The 23,643-nt window shown below is 38.9% G+C and overlaps 1 protein-coding gene across 7 annotated transcripts in view; it reads left to right on the forward strand.

Moving 5' to 3' along the window:
- TANC2 (tetratricopeptide repeat, ankyrin repeat and coiled-coil containing 2) overlaps positions 1-23,643 on the forward strand; it is a 253,384-nt gene that overhangs the window by 40,053 nt on the left and 189,688 nt on the right. For all 7 annotated transcript variants that reach the window (XM_068918703.1, XM_068918706.1, XM_068918707.1 and 4 more), the window contains exon 3: positions 2,691-2,790. In XM_068918703.1, the coding sequence (XP_068774804.1) occupies positions 2,724-2,790 (67 nt within the window). In that variant the 5' untranslated portion in view covers positions 2,691-2,723. The remainder of the gene's footprint in view (positions 1-2,690; positions 2,791-23,643) is intronic.

The following is a 23,643-nucleotide window of genomic DNA, read 5'->3' on the forward strand; positions in this document are numbered from 1 at the left end:
TCCCGTCTTCAGTTTGGCAGCGTTGCATAGAAGTAGGGTGCTGTAAGATTTATACTTTTGATGCTCTTTCGATTTTTTTTTGGGGTGGGGGGGGGAAGTGGTTCGTCACTGACTATAATGGTTTCTCATTTATAAATATGGTGTGATAAACGTTTGCAGACACTTCTCTTACAGACTTACGTATAATGTTTTGATAGTTTTTGACTAGATAGTGTTAGTAGACTTTTGCTGAATGTTATGAAGGCTGTGGGAGTAAATTCTGTCTTAGCAGTCTGATGTAGTATGATCTACTACCCAAATTGGACAATGAGCTAATGGAATCACGTGGTTTGGCCCTAAGGTGTTCTTGTTTACAGGATTTTCCTTCACTTACTTTTCAATTAAACATTAATATATGAAGAAACAGCTCATAGAATTGTTGAAACGCTTCCAAGTCAGGAAGTATTGCTATTTTTTTTAGGTTGTCCTTTTCACACATTCAGTTAAAGCTTAAAGGTATTTTCTGACTTTACTCACTGCGCTGTCGATATAAACTACTAAAATTTGGAGCATCCCTGTAATGCACAGAAGGCCTCATCAGGCGTTCTCTTAGCTGAGATGTCGGGGAGCAAAACCTTGAATGTTTATTAAGAGGTGTTTCTTTTCAAATGTTTGAAAGACCAACGTGTTTACAGTAATTTTACTTTCTAGAATCAACTTTTGAAACGATTTTGTTTTCAAAGGCGTTTCTGCTCCAGAGGTCAACAAGGAAGGAAATTCAAACTTAAAGGGAAAATAAAATTCTTTAAACTGTGCATGGCACAGATGATTCATAGATTTATTTTGTCTTAAAACAAAGTCGTTGCTGCTTACTTGCTATGTTTTCCTTTTTTACAGCCTCCTTTAAAACATACAGGTTTTTTGATGGTCCATTTAGTATTATGTCCAAAACTGCTGGAAGAGCTCATACTAGTTTTGGACACAAGCAGTTCTACAGAAGGCAGCAAGGGATGTTTATTGCCTTCTAGTTCTCTTGCTCAAAGCCTAGATAAATATATTTGGATTAGTGGGGTGTTGGAGAGATTATAGCTCTATCACGTTCCAAAAGAAACAATACTGAGTTCAGTTGCCTTCTTTACATGTAATATCTGCTTCATGTTTTCTCCTTCAGATGTTGCAAAGAACGTTCTGTGTTCTTTCAATGCAATGTGAAGGAGTTTGTTAATAAACGTAAGAGAGGAAAGATATGCGCAAACCAGGAGTTTTGCTTTGTATGATGTGAGCATTACAGCCTTCTATAGAAACTACATATGTAGAATTCAAATTTAAGGCTGTTGCGTTTGTGACTAGGCCTTTTTTTTTTTTTTTTTTTTTTTTTAAATGTCACCTCATATTAGCGTACTTCGAAGAGTGAGCTAAGCTTTGGTATTTCATATTACATAGGGTAAGCTTTGTTTAGGAGCTTTGGGAATAGGCCTAAATACTAGCTCTTTGTGCTTTAATGTCATTATGCAAGGCTTCCGAGAGATGCCAGATGAAGTTCACATGACTGATAGATATAAAGGGAATAGCAGTACTGTATTCTGATTAAAAATATTCACGTTCACATACATGCATGCGGACACACATACCCCAAAATCTGTTTGGGGAATCTAGCAAGTGAATGAAGTGTGCTGGAAGCCAGGAAATGCTATAAAGTTAAGGTCATGTGTGCACACTTATTGATGTTTGTTATGTGTATGCTCTGGGCCGCTGTCTTTATATGTGATTGAATGGACCATTTTATGAGGACTTTCAGTGGCTTAAAATATACATGTAAAGCTTTTTGATTTGGGTGTTATTGTGTCTATGCTTGAAAATATTAGGAAGCCGTGAAGTAACTAAAGGTCACGTTTACTGAGCATCCTCCAAGAAGAATTGAATATTGTTGAAAAGATTTTTGTGATATGTTTCTAGAAGGTGAACATGTTACCTGGAATACGATGTATGCAAAAGAAGCAAAGCTATGCTTTATTGTATGTCCTGATCAAAGTCTCTACTATTCTTTTGGTCTAATTTTGAGCTGCTTTTGTAGTTGTTGTTTTAATGGCTTACCTACTCTTATTAGAAGATGTTCCGCTAGAACAAGCTGTCAGTGTGTCTTGTGAACCCAGAAGCTCATTCTTTTATCTTCAGCAGCATGGAGACACCTCTTTATTTTTTTGAGATGTACAGAGTCAGGAAAATACATGGATAATGTTTCTGTGTGTGTGTGTTTTTTTTTTTTTTTTTGGTTAACATCGATGATCTTAACTTTAGGTTGAGTTGCCTTCCTCTGCGGGACAGCTCATTCGATTTATCGAAAACTCTGCTAGTTACCTATCCCAGGAGCTAAAGACAATACCTTTTCTAGTCTGTGGGTCGCTGTCAGCAAGACTGACTTTTTCTAAGCAGTGTAGTAGGTAGTAGTAATTCTTTTTCATAGGTTTGACTTTGATAGTCATGGGAAATGGAGGCAGAATTTACTGAATCTGTTTCCTGAAAGTTGTTGTTCATTATTTTTATTATTCTTCAAATCCATTATTACTGGATAATAATTGATCAAAGAATTTGACAAAATAGGTAGGTTTTGTCAGCAGTGCTGAAGAGATTATGTTGTCCTGGATATAGTCTGGATGAATGAAAACACAAAAAATGCCAGGTTTTATAGGTGTTGGTTTTGTTTTACACAGTTTTGGGGATACACGAAGGTGAACAGGATCGCCATGTTTCGAAACAGTCTCAAGATGCTTCTTACAGGAGGGAAGTCAAACCGCAAAAACAGGTCCAGTGGTAAGTAAATTTCAACACCATATGCATATATTTTATTTACGGTTTTTAAAAGTATACTTTTTATGTCTGCGGTTTTGGTCTTACTAGATCTTTTTTTTTTTTCTTTTTAATTAATACATGTACTCAGTTGATCTTGTAGACTCAAAATATCATAGTACATTGCAATATTGCACTGTGATTTAATTTTTTTTAAAAAAAAAACCCTACATATAGACCACAGGATTTAGTCATATGGCTAAGCCTGTTCCGTGAAGACGGCTAGATGAGATTCTAGTTGTGAAACAAAAGGTTGCAAAAATGTTGATTAAGCTTTAAAAAGGCTTCTACTTTCATAGTTACGTCCAAAAATGGACTGCCGGCAGTGTAAGAGCTTTTAAGTTGATCTTTTATTTTTTCTTTCTAAAGCCATCTGGCAGCACGTTTTGGATATATTGGGATATATTGTTTACTTGTGCTTTTGTATGTGTGTAAATAGTGCATGCATACGTTCCTTGGGAACCCACAAGTGATTGTATGAAGATACAACGGTGATAAACGCAACAGAAGGAAACAGGACTATTTCCCTTTGGTTGAGACAAAAGAATACGTGTTTCTAACAGTGCCAGGATATTTCCCCTACTTTCAGTATCTTGTTACCCCAAATTTTATTTGGGAAAGGGGAATTGTAATTTTTAAGCAGTAACGCTTCACTGTGTTCTTAAGGTGCCTGGTAGCAGAGCTAACTTTGTCATTTCAGTTTTTAGATAGGAATAGTCTGTTTAGGATCCGGTTGCTGGTGAGAGTCCCAGCTTGAGTTGGTTGATCCTGAAGGCGTTTTGTCATGAAAAGTTTTAGTAGTACTGCATCATTGCATTAATTATAGTAATTCGTATGCATCTTTTACTGAGGGGAAAAATGTCGATTTCACAAAGAAAATATCCTCAGTAGCTGGGATAACTGGGACCTGAGCGAGGGGTTGTCATTCACTGGTTTCATGACATTGGAGTGTGTTGTTTTTTTTTTTTTTTTTTAAATCAACTCCTTCAAGGCTTTTGTTGTGAGCATGGTTGTTCTGAGGAAGGTACCTGCACGAAGAGACACGTAGGTTTTGGAAAGACCCGCTAACAAATGGCTCTGTCCTCTTGTGATATCGTATCGTGTTCAGAGACTATCGTGTTTATGGTTTAAAGCCCAGGAGAGTACAGATCCTCTCCTGATTACGTGCCCAACCTTTGAAAACCCGTACTGTAGACAATCTTTAATTGTGGATTCTGTGCACAGCCGTATCTTTGTCAGATGTTCTCTTATCAGCCCCTACTACTCCTTTCAGTTCATTTTCCAATATTAAGGATCTTGTATACGCAGAGCTTTCCAAATACGAATTTCTTTGTGAATGAAAGATTTCAGTTCTGAAATATCAAGATTTGATAGGGCTATACATCTGTATGTGTAACACATACTACCGTATGTTTCTGTCTGATCTCTTAACGAAGTTTTTTACTGGTTCTGCAATGAAACTTGTTGTTGTCCTTCCATAAATATCCCTAATAGTAATTAACAGCTTCTTAAGTTTAAAGCTTATGTGCGTCATTGCGGTTGCTCCTTATTCTTCTGTCGTTACTGCTGTATTGAAAGAAGACTAGAACTTCTTCACCAGCTGAGCTGGACTTCTTAAAGTGCTACAGGTATGATCTTAACAGCAGTTTCTAGAGTTTGGGTATTTCTGTCATTTTCATTAAAACATATTTCATAACTGTCACTAGACAACAGCTAATCAGGGCAGATATTTTTCCATTACTATTACCTCTCAATTCTAAAAATAAAATCAGTTGGTATCCTGTTAACCTCTTCATAAATCTAGAGCTAGAAAATTTTACACTTGTTTGAGGGGGGCATTTCACAGAATTGTGGAATGTGAATTTAGTTTTTTCCTTGCAATACTTAGGTGTGGTAGTTAATTTCCCTTTTCTATTACAATACGCTCCTAAATTTGAGAATATTTGGAGGATATTATTTGAAGGAGAAAATTAAGGCGCTTGAGAATATTGAGTATTCCCAAAAGTTGGTTTTAATTATTCCAGTTTCATTTCTTGGACTTGTGATAATTTAGTAGAGGAAACATCAGGAATATTTAAGTGAGCAAATGTAATTGGCTCACTTCGGAGGGCTAATAGCTTCCAGTGAGAATCACTGGCACTGAAAGAACAGTCCTTTTGCGCTGATCTGAGTAACCTCACTTGATATTCTTCATCTTTGTTTAGTTTGCTTGTTCTAAACTTCAGCCCTGTCTGTCTTTTCATCCTCCCACCCCTCCCTTGAGGAAGCAGCCGTGTTAACAGCTAGGTCTGAGTTTTTCAGTTCTTTAGAACCTTTTCATATGGTAAGTGCATACTTTAAATTAGTCGCCTATGTCATGTTTGCCTTTCCAGGCCTTCAGTGTTGCGACTCTGTATGCTGTTGTTGTGGAGATACAGGCGGGAAGCTAGGAGTTCTGGATTGTGTCCGTCCCCCGCCCCCAGTAAAATGCTTTAAAAAAATTAAGTATTTAATCTACATTTATCATGCTGTCTTCCACATGATGAATTAAACTGCAAAACGGAAGCTAGATGCTGGAACCGGCGCTTCCCTGATCGTTTTGGTGACCTGATTTTCCTCGTGGCCTCAGAAGTTGTTTGATCGGCGTAACAGTGACGGAGGGGGAGCAGAATCTGGAGGGCAGAGAAAGGGGAGGAAGAAGGAGCTGCCAGGGACAGCAGAGGCAGGTGTCTCCTGAGCAAGGGCTGTTGGCAGAGAAACTGTAATGTGGAGCTACACCCATGCTTGGGAATTTGGAACAAGCTCAAAATCGTAACCTCTGTGTTATGAGAGTAACCTATTAGAGGTTTCAGGCCTACTGTTGATTTACTTCCCAGCTAATGATTTTTAAATAACCTAGGTAGGCGACGGCCCACCCTCTCAGGTGTGTTTTTTTGTTGTTGATGTTGATAAAATTGCGATGCCTATGTCTTAGGTTTCCTACGCTCCAGTCGTTTTGCATTTCAGTTCCGGAGTAAATCTTTGAAGCCGAATTAAAGGTATTGTGGCTTTTTTCTTGTGGAGTCTAAGTGAACACACTGGTCTTTGAAATCACTGTTTCCTTCATTTGCAGTAACGTAGTTAGTAAACAAGGTCAATAGAGGCAAGCTAACAATAATATGTTGTGATGTGGTTTTGATAATTCTTCATGATTAAAAGTACACCAGCAGTGGTAACGTTAAAATGCCTTGTCATTGTTCCTCTTTCAGAAAGCGCTGAGCAATTTCTCTGAAGAGCTGCGGTTAAAACTTATTTCGACTCAGCTGCGTTTTTTTGTTACTCTTTATGGTATTGTGGTTCATGAAGGCATAAATTAAAATATTTATAAAAGAGGAATACCAGTTATATGCCTATGAATGTACAGTTACATAGAGTAGTGCCAATTAAAATAAATGAATTCTCCTGCAGCATCAGATTGTATAATCTCCCATGGTTAGTTTCTTCTGTGTGTGTTTTCAAAACAGTGCTGATAGGATTTTATAGCCGTGTACTGTGTGCGGTACGATCCTGTGCCTGTGTATTTGTGCACATATCTAATCTCTTGTCTTAACAAAAATTCTCTTGTGACTGAAACAGGGCACTCAAGATATTTTATGGTAATGCCTTGAGTATTACAAGGCATACTCATATATACAAGGCGTAACTCATATATATGAGTTATGAATGCAACAGTATTTTGATGTGAATAGTTTTTCTTTTGTCCTAAATTGATCTGCCGCAAAGCTACTGGGCACCAGTGTTCTCAGAGCTGAAATTTGAAATGAGTGTTGTTAAATATGACTTTTAATTTTCTATTCTTAATTAATTTTTGAAGATATGCGGACATGTAAGATTTCTGGCTCATAAGTTGGCATCCAGGGCCAAGGACACGTATGTAGGATATGGTTGTTTTTAAAGAGTAAATTGTAAAAGAACGATGCACGTTCCATCCTTTCATTCTTCCTGACCGAAGATTCGGCAGGATTATTGTGGCCCGAGGCTCTCGGGCTAGGGCAAGCAGTTGTATTAAAGGTTAAAGATGGGCGCTCCGGCCTGCTGCTGCTTGTCAGCAATTGTTTTCAGACTTTTTCCCCCTAATATAGCCTTTACAGTGCGATTCTGTTCTGTTATCTGGATCCAGAGTCTATCAGGTACTTTAAGTAGGGTTTTTTAATGTATGTTTTGTCAAGGACCCTTCTCATATGTGTCTGCAGTTTGCTTGCTTGTGCTAAACGTCCATTGAGCTGGGTATATATTTAATCAGTTCACATTAAATCAATTCACTAATATATTCACTCCAATATTTTATTAGTGAAATAGGCCCACGTGATGAATCAAATCTTTCCACCAATTTGAATTATCCTCATTTCTTTTCCAAGAAGATGGACTGTTTCCTTCTTACGTTATTGCATTAAATTTCTGCTACTATAAGAGTTAGATTTCCCATTAGAATCTTGTGAAATTCAGCTGTAAACAGATTTGTTTTGTTTGTTTTCATGTTTTTATCCTCCTCTTTGTGAGGTGGCAGTCCAAGAATTTGTGTCTTTGTGATGGAGGCTGTGACAGATTCTTAAAGTCCTCTCATTTTTTTGCATGTTAAATTCATCAGAGGTAGGTAGTCCTTTATGAAGTTGCCCAGCTGCTCTGCTTTTTCTTCTGAATTAGTTAGGAGTTACAGCTTTTCCTTAGGTGATGTAATGCACACAATTGTCTTCCATGAGCTTTCTAGCTAGGAACCTGTCTATTTTTAATAATTTTTTTAAAAAACCTGTTCTGCTCTCCTCATTCACAGGAGAGCCAGTTACTTCTAACTGTATTTATAAGGCTTTTTGGAACCTGCCAGTTTGTATTTTAATTCCAGGACTGAAGGAGCCCCTGTCAAATGCTCTTTTCTTTTGATTTGTGTCTTTCTGAGATGAAAGGGTTTTTTCTATGAAGTTCTCATCACTGCTTTGCCGGAACCCCATGCAGTTTCTTATCTATCTGATCTCTTGGGCATCCAAGCGTAGCTTTTAATCATAAAGAACTTTAGAGGGTGACAAATACTGTTTGGATTTTATTTCTGAATGAGATTGCCAGGTGATAAGATCCAGGTGATGAGTCTCATAGATTTAGGATAAGTTAATTTACCAAAGTATTTAAAGTAAGGTACTAGAAGACATATCAGAGTTGCAATATCTGTTGTGGCAATGAATAGTGAATGTATCCACAGGTTCAAGGTACTCCTTCCAAATATAACTCAGACCATTTTATTCTAACTAGTTCGGTCGTCTTTCATAAATTTTTAAACAAGTCTCGCGTATGTTGACCAATTCGTTGCCACTCGCTTCGGTGAAATGTTGAATTTATTGAGAATGAACCGAACCTTCCTGAAAGTTCGTAGTACCGCCGTTGTTTTCATTTGCGTAACTTAATGCCTTTCTTCCTAGAAAGGAATATATGTCAGGAAGGGGTGGGTGGGTGTGTGCATATGTATCTGTTCCTTCTTAATAAGGATCATATATATGGTCAAAATGTATGTCTTTTTCATACATCAGTCTCTTAGACAAATAAAAGACGTTTGGCTAACGAAGTTGCTGCTGCTTTCCTGCACAGCTATCCTCGGGAGAAATCTAGCAGCTAGTGCTCATGTTCTTAGGTGTATTTCTTTTACTCCTGGTCCACAAATACTTTTTTTTTCCATAACAGTACAAATATTAGTCTAACTTTATTGCTCATAAATCCTTCTTTCTTTTGACAGGTCTCTTCAACCCTTTACTGTGTTTATGACTTTTTTAACTGACTCAACCCTTCCACTAGACTTTATCAAGCTGCATCTTTTTATGCTTTTGGGGGGGGGGGGGGGGGGGATGGATGATCCAGTGCTGTCTTGCCAATATTTTCACAAACCTGAACATGACCAGCTGTAACAACAAGTGTATTGACTAAGACTGCCTTCATCCTGCTATGAATAACAGGCCACGAATATTCTCACCCCACCTCTTGTTTTTCTGGAGCTCTAAAAGTGAATTTATTAACTGCAGCACCATTTAGTCAGTTTTATTTCCCCATCCTCTTAGTGGCTTTCCCCACCCTCTTGAGATCTGGTTTATTGCTTTACTCTTCACCTTTTTTTGCTTTCTTCAAACACAGACATAAATGTTCATCTTTTTCTAGGGGAGGATTTTTATTCCTTCCTCAGTGTCTCCTGCTTGTCATCTCATGGTGCTGTACTGTGTTCTTAAACCATTTGTGCAAGTAAAGTTTCTCAGAGCCATATTTCAAGCCTTCCCTTGTGACCCAACTCTTGCCTACTAAGTCTCATGTTGGGCTACATTTATAAAACCCCCTTTTTCTTTGCCCTTGTTTTTTAATCTTAATAGCTGCCTTTTCTTTCCCTGTCCTTCTTCTCAATATTTCAGTGTCCCAAATTACTACATTTTACAGCGCTATTTCCATGCTCTGAAATGTTTCTATGTTTTAAATTCTGTCAAATCTTCTGGAATATTCAGAATCTTATGGTTTTCCTTCTCAATCTTCCTTATTTTTTGACTTTCTATTTTTGGGGGGGAGGAGGAGGAGGAATGTGTGAGTGAAGTGTTTAGTAATGTTTGATTTTTATGATAGAGTGATATCTCCCTCTCTTTTTGAAATGCTGTATTTTGGGCTCTTTTCTATAAGGTTTAAGTTTAGGAGGATTTTACTTTTTTTCCTTTATGACGTACTGCTCTATTCAATATATAAAAATATGTTTAAAAGGCTGGCCCTTTCGATAGGATGTATGTAGTGTTTTGATACTGGCACAGTCTGTTCTTAGTTCCTGCCTTCTCATTAAAGGTACCTGTAACGGAGCTTGAAATGTTCTTTTTTTTTTTTTTTTCCCCCCTCCCCTGAAATAAAAATGAATATAAAAATGGAAACAAAGGATCTTCAGACTCTGCCCCATTTGTTCAACAAGGTAAAATTGTAATAGATATATGTATTTGGGGAGGTGAGAGAAAAAAGCTTGATACAGTTCATCTATGCTGATTGCTGTATTTGTTTCACGTAGTTTTAAAAAAAAGATGAAGGCATGCTCCAAGTATCTGGCAGGACCGTGTCGCTTATAGCTGCTGGGAATGGATTCTTTTTCTTTTGCTGTTTCCCCATTTTTGATATGTATCATTGTCTCTACAAGCCTTCCATTTTTCAGTCATCCACGTTTTGTTTTTCAGATATAGTCCTATTTGCTGGTTTTCATCCAAGATTTATCTCTAGGTCAGTGAGCCCATTCTCAAGTTCTTCTGTATCAGCTGTAATCCTGCTCAAACCTTTCCCATCGTTAGTGATTCTACGGATCTGATTGCTGACGTTAATTCACCAAAGTCCCATCTAACAGCAGGGGCTGGTTTGGCTTCGTGCTCGGCTTTGAATGCCGTCTCCATTATGGCAGCCATGTTTCAATCTGCAGTCCTTGCGTGTTGTTCTCGGCTCTTTCACCTCCAGTGAGTTTCTTCTAGGGAAAAGAAAAAAGCTTTTTGAGCTGCTCCCCTATGTGGGGCATCCATCCTGCAAACAAAGGAATCGATTTTTGCAATGAAAGGGGCCAGGGAGTGGAAATGTTTGCAGGTTGTGCCATTTCGCCTCCAGAGCTCTGCCCTTAGGCATTGGTCTGCTCCAGCAATGTTATAGGACTATCCATCTTTTCTCACTATTTCTGAACTTACTAGAAAGCCTTCAGCATGCATGCTTGGTTTGGGGCTGTCAGAAACTACAGTAACAATTATTTGGCTTTGATTATGTATAATAGTTTCCGTTGAGTGTTGTACTGGCAGAAAGCAGGATTTGACTATAGCACATGGATTTCATTGGGCTTGTGCATAAACTTTGGTTTCTTGTAATAATAAGCAGGAAGAAAAAAGAAGGGGTGCTGATGACATGTCCAGGTCTTTGAGTCTAGCTGTGTAAGCTAGTGGTGGTGCTTACGTGAGAAGGAAGGAAGAGGGCAGGAAGTTTGGGAGAAAAGAGGGAAACACGCTGTTAGGAGTGTCTTAGGTTTTCACATTACATGGTATTTTTTACTCCTGCATTTAACAACGATTTTGAAGGAATTGCATAGTGAACGTTATAAGACGTTTTAGAAATAATTTTAAAATAATTTCCTTGTAGAACCTTTTGGAGAACTTCCATAAACCAAACTGTTCAGTTGTGTAATCGTGCTGCTTTAATTCCTGTTGACTGACAGCTGAATTCTGCTTAAAGTGTACAACTATGGAGTTTTTTGTTTTTTGTTTTTTTGTTTTTTTTTTTACTGCGTTGTTATTGCTAATAAACCTATAAAGAACTTTGAAACTGGAGATGTGCATTTGCATTTTACTGTACTGATAGCAGACCCAAAGGAACAGCCTCTTCATGCAAAGAATATCAGTGTAGATAAGCTGTAGTATGAAAGCTGTAATAAGGCTCTTAACGAATTGGAGCTCCCCTCTCATTCTCCAAACGATTTTGAGAGCTCACTTCTGGTCTTACAGTATCTTCAGCAGAGAATGTAAGAAGTTGGAAAATAGATGCCGAGAGGCAAAAGGAGGTCCCCAGTGATGGGAAAAGGCAAGCATTATGCTGTATGAGGGAAATGAGGAGAGTCTGGAGAAATACAGATTGGGCATCTGTCTCGGTCCCTAGAAAAATTATGGTGCAAGTCCTCCTGAAAGGCATTTCCAGGTATGAAAGACAAAAAGGTCATTGGGAAAAGCCAGCACAGATTTAGCAAGTACAAATTGTGCTTGACCAACCTGATTGCCTTCTATGACGAAATGACTCGCTCTGCAGATGAGCAAAGAGCAGCGGAAGCCGTTTACCTTGACTTCAGCAAGGCTTTTGGCACAGTCTGCCATAGCGTCCTTGCAGCCAAGCAGAGGGGTATGGGCTGGATGGGAGGACCGCTATGCGAGAGAAAAACTAGCTGGGCTGTTAGGCTCGTGGGGGAATGATCAAGGGTTCAAAGTCTAACCTCTGACCAGTGGCGAGCAGCATCCTCGAGGATTGATCAGTGCAGTGTGACATCTTGAGCAACAACCTGGGCAACAGGATGGGGTGCAGCCGCACCAAGTTTGTGGGTGACGTTGTATTGGGTGGCAGCAGGACCACTATTTGGAGTGACCTCAACAAACTGGGGGAACTTTACAGAGTTCAACAAGGACAAATGCTAGGTCACGCTCATGGGAGAGACTAAGGAGAGGCCAAGGGACGGGCTGGCTAGCGAGCAGCTTTGCAGAAAGCAGCCTGAGGGTCCAGATGGGCAAGTTGAACGCAAGTCCGCGCTGCATCCTTGGGGCAATGAAGGCTGACCAGATACGAGGCCACATTAGAGCGTAGTCAGCAGGTTCAGGGGAGCAATGATTCCCCTCTTCTACTGGTACTTTTGAGGCCACATCTGGAACACTGCATCCGGTTGTGGCCCATCTGTAGAAGGGAATTATGGACAATCTGGTGAGAGTCCAGAGGAGGTCACCTCCTGGGAGATGGTTCGTTTGGAAGTACCATAGTTTTTCTGGGGTAGCTTTCTGTGTTTCTTTGGCTGGAATAACTTCACAGGAAATACTTACCTGTTTCTTGAACTGAAGTGTTACAAAGTGAGCTGGAACAATTCTGTACTCTTTTTGGCTAGGTGTTCACAAAGAAGCATGGTGTCAGGGTTCCCGTCCGTTTCCAAAGAGGTATTTAGGCCTCTACTTCTGTGTATATAACTCTCAGTAGGAGAAGACTGAGATAAAGCAATGACCGAATGTAAGAAGTAGCAAAGAACGGCCAGTGATCTCACATACTATCTTTTAAATATTTTGAGTGCCAAATATTGCTAGCAATATTTCCTGTAATTTGTGTACCTTAGATTTCCATTTGTAAAATGGAGATAATATGTCCTCCCTCACTCTTCTGAATGAATAATCCATTTTGGTAAAACATTTGGATAAGATGATAAATCCTGAAGAAGAGCTCACAGCGCTTAACTGTTTCAGAATTGCCTTACTGCATACGGTCTCCTGGGTGAGTCAGCACGCTGAACTTGAAAAGGAAACACTGAATAGGTGCTCAGTAAATCAGAAGCGTTGATTCTGTTGTTAAATCTACTAGATTTTGGGGGGCTAGGGAAGGAGCTCAATATATCATTACAGTCAGATTGTTGTGACACAGATGTGTAAAGGGGACAGCATAAAATGTGTTTATACGGTGTAATTTTGAGGGCAGATCGGGGGTTTCATGGTGTTATTTACATAACTAATGGTATGTAATAACCATTTATACCACTGTTAAACCGTTGTTTTACCCTTGATGAACCAGCAGAGGGAGTAGAAGTTTGTGCAAAAATAAACGATGCTGATACGCAAAGGAGGCAAAATTCCATTTTCCATGTGAAATGACATGGTCCTCCTAAATTGATAATATTCTGACAAGCAGTTCAAAAGTAATACATATGCTTGCTTTAAAGGACAATATCACAATTGGAGGGATTTGTCCAGGATGTTTAAGGAAACCTTAATAATTGGCCCATCGTGATAGTTTAAAAATTCCAAATAAGTTGATTAAGAACAAAGGTTTATAGTTGTGAATTCAGCTGTCTTATCTGTAAAATCAGTAAGAAAACACTGTAGTGTCTAATGATTGATCTTTGTCTCTCTGTATTAGAGCAAGCCCAGCTCCGGTTCTTACGTAAGAAACAAACTTTGATTCTCTAACCCAGAAGCATGATTTAAACAAAATGAAAATCCTAATCTGAAAAAAAGGTTTCTGTTTGTATACGAGCTACGAGTAAAGTTTTTCACAATTCTAGAAATTGTGATTAAGTATCATATATTTCTAAATAAATAAATGTGATAAAATCAACATGCAAGTTTCACATTCCTGTCATTTTAACTTTGCTGAATACATAATGCCTATTTTCTTGTAGTCAGCTCTTGATGGGGAGCAAAAATAAGCAAAAATCTTCACGTGCAGGGAAAAAAATTAAAAATATAAAAGCTCAAGCTAAATATCAGGCTTTGTGTTTATGTTCTTTTCGAATGTTGAAACTGCGGTTTCTGTTTGCGGTGAACTTCTGCCTGCAAGGATTTCAGATTAATAGATGTCAGTCTCAGAAAGCCTTAGGTAATTTCCTTTATTAATTAGCTTGTGAACTTTCATGTCACGTGGCTTGGCACAATTTCAGTTAGATTTTTCCAAGCAATAAATGAACAGATGAAATAGAGAAATCCGTTTCTCGTCGTCTAACGTGCAGATGTGCAGTCCTGCTGCAGGAGCCTCTGAATCACTGGGGCAGGTGAGCAAAATTCATCTCTCTGGCGTGAATTCAGCTCTTGGGAAGGCATTTCTTCAAGGTGGCTTTTCACAATTTTTAGTACTAATTTTAGATTTTTGAAGTCTACATAATCAAGAGATTTATGAAAAAGGATTATACTTCAGTGTCTTTTCTCAGGGGAACCTGTAGGAATAGGTTCAGTGACACCAGAAAGCAGTATTTTAGCAACAGTGTGTAATATTTTATGTAGCATAGGTAACACAAAGACAAAACATGAGTGGCAAAAAATGTAACATGTGGTATAATGTAAAAAATAATTTTTTTGACTTTTAAGGATTTATTTCTGTTATAAAATGCCTGCATATTGTGTTGTTTTTGTTTTATGTTTATGCCTAATGAGGTGTGGTGAACTGTGTGAACTTTGAGGCTATTGCCATCAAAAACCATCTTCTTTCCTTCTTTTGAACACCTAGATTTTTTGGGAAATGTGCTGCCAAATAGCTTTCAGTCTCAGGTATTGAGTGCCACCGGTTACTTTTTTTTTAAATCATAGTTGTTGGGGGGAAAGAGGGAGAGAAATGTTCCTCCTTTTCAAGGCAGCCTTTGAACATTATAAAGTAGTGTGGAAGGAGAAAATGCTAACTACTCTGTGGGATCCAGGGAGCCTTGCAAAAACAGTCTTTAGTCCCAGTTCCGTTGTTAAACCTCAGAATGCAAAATAAACCTCTCATTTGGAAGCTTAAACACAAATGAAATTCTAAATTTGATGATAAAAGTCAAGATGAGCCTGCAACTGGATGGTGAAAGATATGATTAGGTTGTTACGCTATTAAATTTCACTTTCAGTATAAGTTAGTTTTTGACTTTCCAGTTATAAAATATGCAGCAAAAAATATAGAAGAAGATGAATGAACTGTGACAGCCAGAAGAGTTGTAGTTATTACTCGGAAAGAATTATTAGAATACTTTTTGTATGTCAGAGCTCTGAATGGAGAGATTAATGTGCTCTTTGGCTGTGAGGCAAACTGCAGTTATGTCCCAAGGTGGGCTTCTGGCTTGAGAGGATACGAAATGCAAATCTGCACTGACCTTACAGAGCCTCTATTGGGATATCAGTTCTTAGCAGCTTTATAAACGATATGTCAGATGATTGTGAGGATATTCTAGGACTTTGCAGGGCTGCTTTTTTTTTTTTTTGAATTTAATTTCAAGAATTAAGATTAAGAAACATTCTGCAGTTTCATAACTTGTCATATGAAACATGATCTGGGACTGCATAATGCTTTTGTGCTCCAAGTGATAGCCGGTGATACCCGTTGTTTGGATGTCAAATACTTCTGTAGCTGCTAGAAATATTGCCTAATACCGCCTTGTAAGAGTACTTCCTGAGCAAAATGAAACATAGCCGGCTTCATGAATTATTTCTTTGATAAATATCATTTTGCTAGATGATGCTGCAAGAGGTACGCTCAGTGCAGTAATTTTTCACTTAATGCTAAGATAATGCTGCTTATGTCTGGCTAGGCTGTACTGTTGCAAAGATGACCAAGCCGCTTCACTTGAATCGCTGCTATTTTTTCTGTGCGTACCCAGCTGTTTGGTCCCTGGTGTGCTTTAAGTCTTTGGAGGATGACTAGAGTCCAAACTTTGCCCCTTCCTCAGGTTTGTAGCGGGTTTATTCTGAAGATGCAGGTTTTCTCCAGGGGGCTGAACCCTGTGGCCTTGGATGTCTGTCGTTCAGTTCAGTTTTCATCCCACTCTTCACAGTATCATTAATCTTCACTAGTCTAAGCATACCTTTATCTAAATTTCCACCAAATATGTGGGATTTTTCGATGTCAGAAATTATTCAGTACCTAAAGACAAATTTGTCTTTATGTCCAACATGTCCGTGGGAAGTGTTGACAGAGGCTCTTGCAGTTGCTTATTACGTTGACAGATGTTAAAAACCTATCTCCCCATCCTAGAAGTATGTTCCAGGTATGATTCATATTTTTGTTTTTGAGCGTTTTTTGTGTACTAAATATTGTCCAGCTTACATAAAACCTTCTGATCTGTAGTAAATTATTCTAATGCATGTATGCACATATGATCAAATAGGATTCAGTAAAGGTTAAAAATGAGCTCCCTTCTCATGCATCTTTCCAGCCTCTAGGGCTTTTACGCAGCTTTGCAAGGGGGCTGCAGCTCCCGGGTCAGCACTATATGTGTAAGGTTTCTGATTTTGCAGGCATATGTTTAACTTCATTCATACAAGCATCTATTTGATGCATGAAGTAGCTGTATTTAAAGTGTTAGTGGATCAATGTCTGTAAAGTCATTATTATGTTTTTTAATTGCAGTTGCACTTCTGTTATGCTTCCTTTTTTTTCTTTCTTCTCCTTAGGGAAGCGTAAGTGCCTAGTAGTTACGAACGTTTCTGATAGAAAAATTATCTTTAGAAGAGGATAGATCTTAAACTTTCAACTCTTTAGAAGTTTTTCCTCTTGACATTAAGACTCTTTCCATTGCATACATACTTTTGAGAGAACTTTTATTCTCTCAACATGTATGCGAGAACTTTTTAATATGGGAGATGTTTTTAGATAGCTCATGGATAATATTTGCTAATGCCTCCATTTTGAAATGGCGTATTTTAGGAAATTATGGAAGTTGTTGCTGCAAGGTCTGACTGATGCAGTAAGATTTATTTTTCTTTTTATATCATGATCCTCCTTTTGAGGATGTGATCAGTAGAGCAATCTACCCATACTAGAATGGAGTGTCACATAAATTTTTTTTTCATTTTTTCTCATTAGTGTATAACCCCCGCCAAATGCACATCATTTTACAAGAAGCTTCAACAAGATGCCCAAATCTTAGTAGCAAGTGTTGTATGTCATTCAAGCAGGTTTGAAAATGAGCATTTTCTGTTGTATGAATTATGATAAAATGATGCATGAGACAATTTGTTATGCCTAGGAATAGTTGTCAGCTGCTCACTTTCCACAGAGTCCTCAGTTACGCATTACTGACGGACAAAAGATAATCAGATGAAGCGGATCTTTGGTCTGATGTATGATGGCATTGTCTACAGCCTTATATCTTATAGCATCTTCTATATTCTTCTTAGCAGAAGAAAAGGTGAGAGATGATCTCATGATTCTAATAGGGTGATCTAAAAAGAGGCATTCACTTGATTTATATAAGAATTTTATTTTGTTATAATAAATAACAATTATAAGAGGAATTTATTGTACTGAATATACAGTCTGCTTTTAACTTGTATTGTAATTCTTTCTTTGATATCCTAAGAATTAATAGGGCATTTAAAAATGATTTTATTCCTCTGTTCTTAAGTGACTGACTCATCCACTTACTTGAAGCAGGAGGGAAAGTATTCCTTGAAGTTGTTCGCAGTGAAGTTTCTCATTCTGATCACTGGGTTGCCAACATTGTTTTATTAAAAGGAATAAAAAGCTATGGAAAATATTCTTTGTGTTGTTGCTGCATTTTTTTAATGTAAAAAAATCAAGCTCAAAACTACCTTTATATTTTTTGATGAGCATGTTGCATGCACAAAACTTGTTTGAAAGTTAACAGTGATGTTGTGTTATCTAATAAAGAGCTCTAGAAAGCCTTCAATAGGTTAAAGTTTTAAAATGTTAGAAAAAGTAGACTTCTAAGTGTGTAAGCATTACAGATGGCTTTTTAGTACCGTCTTTTGATCCAAATGGCTGATATAAGCCACAGTAAAACTAAATTAATCATTTCTGAAATTTTTTCTAGTGGCAGCTCACGTAGCTAGCGTAGATGGTGGGATTTCTGTTGGCCTGCACCTATGGTGCATGTGGGATTTGCCCCGTAGCTAGGAAACATTGCTCTGAAAGTTGACCTGCAAAGGTAAGAGTGCGCTCACCGTTTATAAGCTGAATATCCAACTCTTCTCTATTTTGCCTTTGCTGATAACCAAATAACGCAAGAACTTCGTGTTCTTCACCTGTCAGCCTGAGACGCTTCTTTGCTATTATTAAACGAAGACATAGTGCTCAGCTGGCTGTTTTTTGTAGGGACTACCAGAGTTTACCTCTTTCCTCGATGCAGTCCGGGGAGCAGATCCCTTTAAAATGAACACAGAGTTGTGAAAGTAAAACTTTAATTTCTGTTCTGGTGCAGCTGAGGAGGGAGCGTTCTGGCTGTTCCTATGCATTCAGCGTCGCGCTTGGGAAAAGCTGAAATGGGTTTACTGGAGTAGTTGCACCTGAAAGCGCTTAAGCAAAATTAGCGCACTGTAAGACAAAAATCAAGTGAAACAGGCTATTTTCTGAGTATGTAACGACAGTGAAACAGGCCTTTCCATCATGATTTGGTTATTAATTGAAGTCAGTATTCCTAATTTTCTTTTTTCAGAAGAGAAGTATTTCCAACACTGCGCGTCACAGCACTTTTAGAGTTAATAGTGTTGCAGTTGTGGGGAAGTATAATGTACTGACTTTGAGGTTTTTGATCCTTGTGGAACCAATGGACAGGGAATGTAAGTAAAATTAAAATATTTTTTCTAAGTGTTAGCTGGTTTAAGTTCACATTTTACCAAAACGGGGATGGTGGTTTTGTTCAGTGTGGCAAACTTCAACTGAAAGAGTGATTTTTCAGGTCTTGACTACTAAACAAATTGGGCTGCTCTTTTAATTGTGAAAAATAGTCTTTGGATGCGGGCCAGTTTTTCTTATGGTATTTATAACTTTACTTTTTTCAGAAGTTCTTAAGTAGTGAATGAGGAGGAGTATGTAGGCTTCTTGGACACTTTTGAAAGTCCTGTTATGTGATTACCTTCATTTTTAGATGCCTAGATTAGATTAGACTGATTTGAAATCCAGGGTCTTTTTCTGATTTCCACATATCTCCTTAATACATTCAGCTTGTGATATGTTTATGTTTATTACACAGTTCTATCAGTGGGTGTTTTGCGTACAGATTTTCGGGCATCTTAGTTCACAAGAGGTTAACGTTAACTTTTTCTTTTAAAGACAAAGTCTGTTAGTATTTTGTAACTGTACTTGGCAACCGCAGTGATTTATCACAGGCTTCTTTTTCCAAATGTGTCTCTATTGGACACCGTGCGTGAAAGAAAACCAAGCTGCTGGCCTTATTCCAGCCGCTGCAACAGAGATCGACTAACAGAATAGCTCAGGGCCAGAGCGCTTTATTAATCTCACGCGAGAGGAAGAGCTCTGGAGAGCTCTGAAGGGGAGAAGCCAGGGAGAAGGAGACGAGAAGGTTCCCTTGGGCGATGTGCAAGGTATCCTTCTGGCTCGGGCCGCCGCTGGCGCGGTTGCCTTTGCTTCGCCACGTGCTGAGGATAAAACAATGATGACAACGGAGAGGAAGGCTTGGCCGGTCGTGTGAGCCAGCGTAGCGAGAAAGAGCATTGTGAAAGAGCTCCTGCCTTTTCCTTCCCTGACCGTAAAGGCCCCTTTCAGTGAATAGATAACCTTCCTTGAGTAAATACTGTGTACTGTCAAAGATGCCCACAGATCTTGGCTGTGGATTTGATCAAGGATTTACGAATTTCTTTACCGAGGGCGGTTTCTTTTTGTCCTTACGTTTTACTTCCCCTCTAGTTGCAGGTAAGTTTAGGAATAACTTCTGAAGTCTGTTTGCTGGATAAACGTTGGTAACGGAAGACTAGTTCCCTCTTATTTCTGAGCGGGAGGTGTCTGGAAAAAGCTTAATCTTTAAATTTGCGGAAAGCCAATTTGCAAGCAGTTCAGTGTAGGAATTGTAAATAACGTGATTGTGGCCCTAGACTAACTTGCTCTTCCTTTTATGTGCATATAAATTTTTCCTGTTAGGTATGAACAAAAAAAAATGATAATTTTCAAGCAACCAGTACATTCTTGACATAAAAGTTACTTTTTGCAGTGCTGCCTTCCTCTTTGCTCCTTGAAGTTACAACCAGCTGAGAGGTAAAGGAGCATTGCAGGGTTCCCCAAAGTCTTTACATTTTTAATGCGTTTTAATGAAATATCAGTACAGTCTTCCATGTTCAAGTAAAACTCTTTAAACTTCCAGTGCTCTCATTCTCCAGTGTTAGAAGTCAGTAATATTTCATCATGCTACACATTTGTTTCTGCTTATCATGTGTTCTATTTGTAGTATAAATGTTCAGTCACGTGGGAAGTTTTTCAGGCTGGAACTGTTTTTCTCATCAGTGAGTGCTTTGTGCTGTGGGACTTGGTTTTGGTTGGGCAGTAATGTAAAATATGTGTAGAAGAATGGTAACATACAGGTAAACCTCCACAAAAATGATCCGTTTTCGTGACATAGACGATGTAAATTCCGCCAAACATCCTTTCTAGAAGTAAATTTAGAAACTGCATCTCCTAATTTAACCTTTATATTCTAGAAAAAGTATCTCAAAGATACCAGTTTTCAACTGTAAAGCAGGGATGAATTCTGAAGCCAAGAAACTTTTGCCAAGAATGGTTTGCTGCCAGCTTGTTCTCATTCAAAGACCCCTTTTATTTCCTGACATGTAGTATTGATATTAAAACTTGAGCAGCTGCTTATGTGGCTAAGCGATACTGGGAATGTTCATAAAATGCGGAAGGTGACTGTGGTTTAATAGCATATAAATAAAGTGAAGACTGACTAACATGACACTCCTGCTTTCTTCATATGAGACCTCCAGACTTCCATAACGCTTGAGCAAATCCATAGGCCATAGCTTTGGGACTTGGGCTTAAATTAACAGCAAAACTGGTGGAAAGAGAAGGTAGATGATTACCGTAAGAGTGAGAGTTGAAAAAGTTCCTGACCTGCCACTGTGTAGAGTGCCTACTAGTTCAATATATAAGGAGACGGATTGCTATGATTGTTTTTTAAGTAGTCATCTGCACATCTGCTTTATCTGTAAAAAATCTCAATTCAGTTGCCTAGTTTCCCGTTTAATTTTGAAAATAAATGCTTCAAGTTGGAAGTGACGTACAAAGACTTAACATCACCCTTTACAAATCTGAATTTAAGATTAAGCTTGCTTTCTGGTTTGAATGCCTGGGCCCGAGCGACAGGAATGGGTTGATGAGCTTTTATGGCGGCCATGCCATTTCCAAACACGGAGGTCTGCTCAACCGAGAAGTCTCTGGTTCTCCCGCTAGCGCAGCGAGCGGTGATCCACAGTCAGCTTGCAGATGGGAGGAGGAGGAATGGATCTTTAAAGCATGTATTGAACGAGATTTGTAGATGTGAAAAGGACACCAAAGAGTCCCTGATACGGTGATAAATGCGGTAGGGCCACCTTTTAAATATTTACAGTGATCTAATAAAAAGTAAAAACATAGGTAATAAAAAGGTACTTAGGATTAGCCACCAGTAATGGATTTAAAACGTTTTCTGGTATAGAGAAACCTGCTCAGCGGTTCTTGGTTTTGTTTGTGTGGAGTAGGGGCACTTTTAAGTAGCAGTAAGAGTGGAACCTTGTCACAGACCAAATTTGGAGTTTTGGGCAGTGGTGAAGGTGTGCAGTGGGAGAGGCAGCTGATCAACGCACCAAGCGAAGAATCCGTTCGGTGGTGATCAAAACTTTGTTGTTTGTTGGTAATTTGTAGTACAGCAATTCCGTAGATATAATTTATTTTGAACAGGGGAAATCATAAGGGAATATATTCAATAGGAATTTTAATATCTATCCACTTCCGTGAGGAGGACTGGACCAGCTTTGTGCTGGCAGAGAAGTGAGAGTCTTCCCTCATATGAGCTGTTAACTTAGACCAATTATTACCTTGAGTTGGTACACAAGGAAGCAGAAGCGTAGAAATTGTCTAGTCAGAAAAAGGGGTATGGGTAATTTGCTGTTTCATTCTCTTTATTGCTACCTGTGACCTTCCTTTAGTTTAAAACCAAAGAGGCAATGCATAATAAAGGCTGAAGTAAAAGGAAACCAAAGCTTAAAGAAAGATGCTCTGGTGGGTAGTAATAAATAACTTGTGAGAATGTGAGTGGTAGGTGAAGGTAACATCTAAGCAGGGAAGGCTGGAGGAAGTGTCGCTCTAAAGGAAGAAGGCAATATCTTCTATCGTTGACGTGGAGACGTGCGTATAATATCGGATAAAGGAATACCGAAGAGAGCTTGTTTGAATAATATACGTCAAGAATATGTTGACATAAGTGGCCCTGCATCTAATGGGCAAAAGCTAATTAGGAGACATGCCTAAAGTGAATGCTCTGCACCTTCTCACTTGCTGCCATAGCAGGTGCATAAGCCATTAAGCTCAACGGGAGGCCAGCTCCTGCGTGTCCGCGTCTGGTGCTCGCTGTCACAAACCTAGCCTCTAAACCGGGTTGGGTTCAGCTACGGGCCGGCTCCAAGGAGGCCAGAGACCTTTCCTAAGCGAAACGCGTCACTGCTATCAAAGCTAACAGCGATTACCGAGCACCTAATGTCTGCATGTTTCTTCTAAATCCGCAGTACGCTAGAATGAATGACTTGGGGGTGCGGGAAGGGGCGAGATGGCTTCCAAACATCACAGGCATCCTTTAAGTTTGATGGAAATACTTGTCTGACAGCTTACTTCAGCACCTGCTATATTGTTTCAGAATATGGAGGGCAGAGTTTGAGTATGCCTAAGCTTATCCTGTTTAAAAGATTGACATAACTCCTAAAAATTCAGCTTATCACTTGATGTTTTTCCATTGTGTTTTAATGAGTATTTACTTGTATTGCGAAAAAGTTATGATAGCATAATTATGTATACTTACTGTGCTTAAGTCCCTGAAAACAGTACCGTCCACCAGGTTTTATAAGTTAGAAATGTTTTGGGTTGGAAAATTGTAAGGACAGGCTATACTGCCCGCTGTTAGGAAGCTTGGAGAGGGTCTGAGGGTCTGTAAGGAGAAAGCCCCCACTGGTAACACTGGTACGCTTGTTTGCGTAAACCCTTGAGCATGGTGGTGTCGCTGCTTCTTTTTCCCTGACACGGTGCTGGAAGTCATTCAGCTTCCTGTGCCTCAGTTTCCCTATCGGTATCTGTATTTTCCTACATAGCTAAGGTGCTTTTAAATTCATGAATGTGTTATACAACTCCCAGGTGTTACTAATAATAGAGTTTCTGACTACAGGTATTCACCTTGTCATGCCATTGTCTTCCCAGGTTGAACGATACCCTTTGCAATTTTTTGGGGGTCTTGTTAAGATACACTTTAAACAGGATAGAAGTCTCGAGACAAAATAGTTATAATGGCTTGTTATCAGTGGAGAGAAATTAGGGTGCTGCTTTTCCCGCAGGAAATAGGGGAGCTGAATCGTATCCTAGCTTCGATGCAGCCGTTCCTTTCCAGCGACGACGAGCGGGTTGAGATGATGAAGGCTCGGATCTCTGCGTCGCGGATGCCGAGGCTTTCTTAGGATTCATTCTAGTCTGAACGCTGGGAGCTAGGATTTCTCAAAGTGTCTGTACCTGTCCAGCTGTACGTGCAGGAGGGAAAAACAGTTGTGTATGTCTCTAAAAGACAGGTAAATAATGCTGACGGTGTATCTTGTAGGAGTAGGACGTAAGCTAATAAATTCATTATGACAAGCATTTTTTCTTACT

This window comes from Struthio camelus, chromosome 25 (genome assembly GCF_040807025.1).
Source record: "Struthio camelus isolate bStrCam1 chromosome 25, bStrCam1.hap1, whole genome shotgun sequence".
Lineage (NCBI taxonomy): Eukaryota > Metazoa > Chordata > Aves > Struthioniformes > Struthionidae > Struthio > Struthio camelus.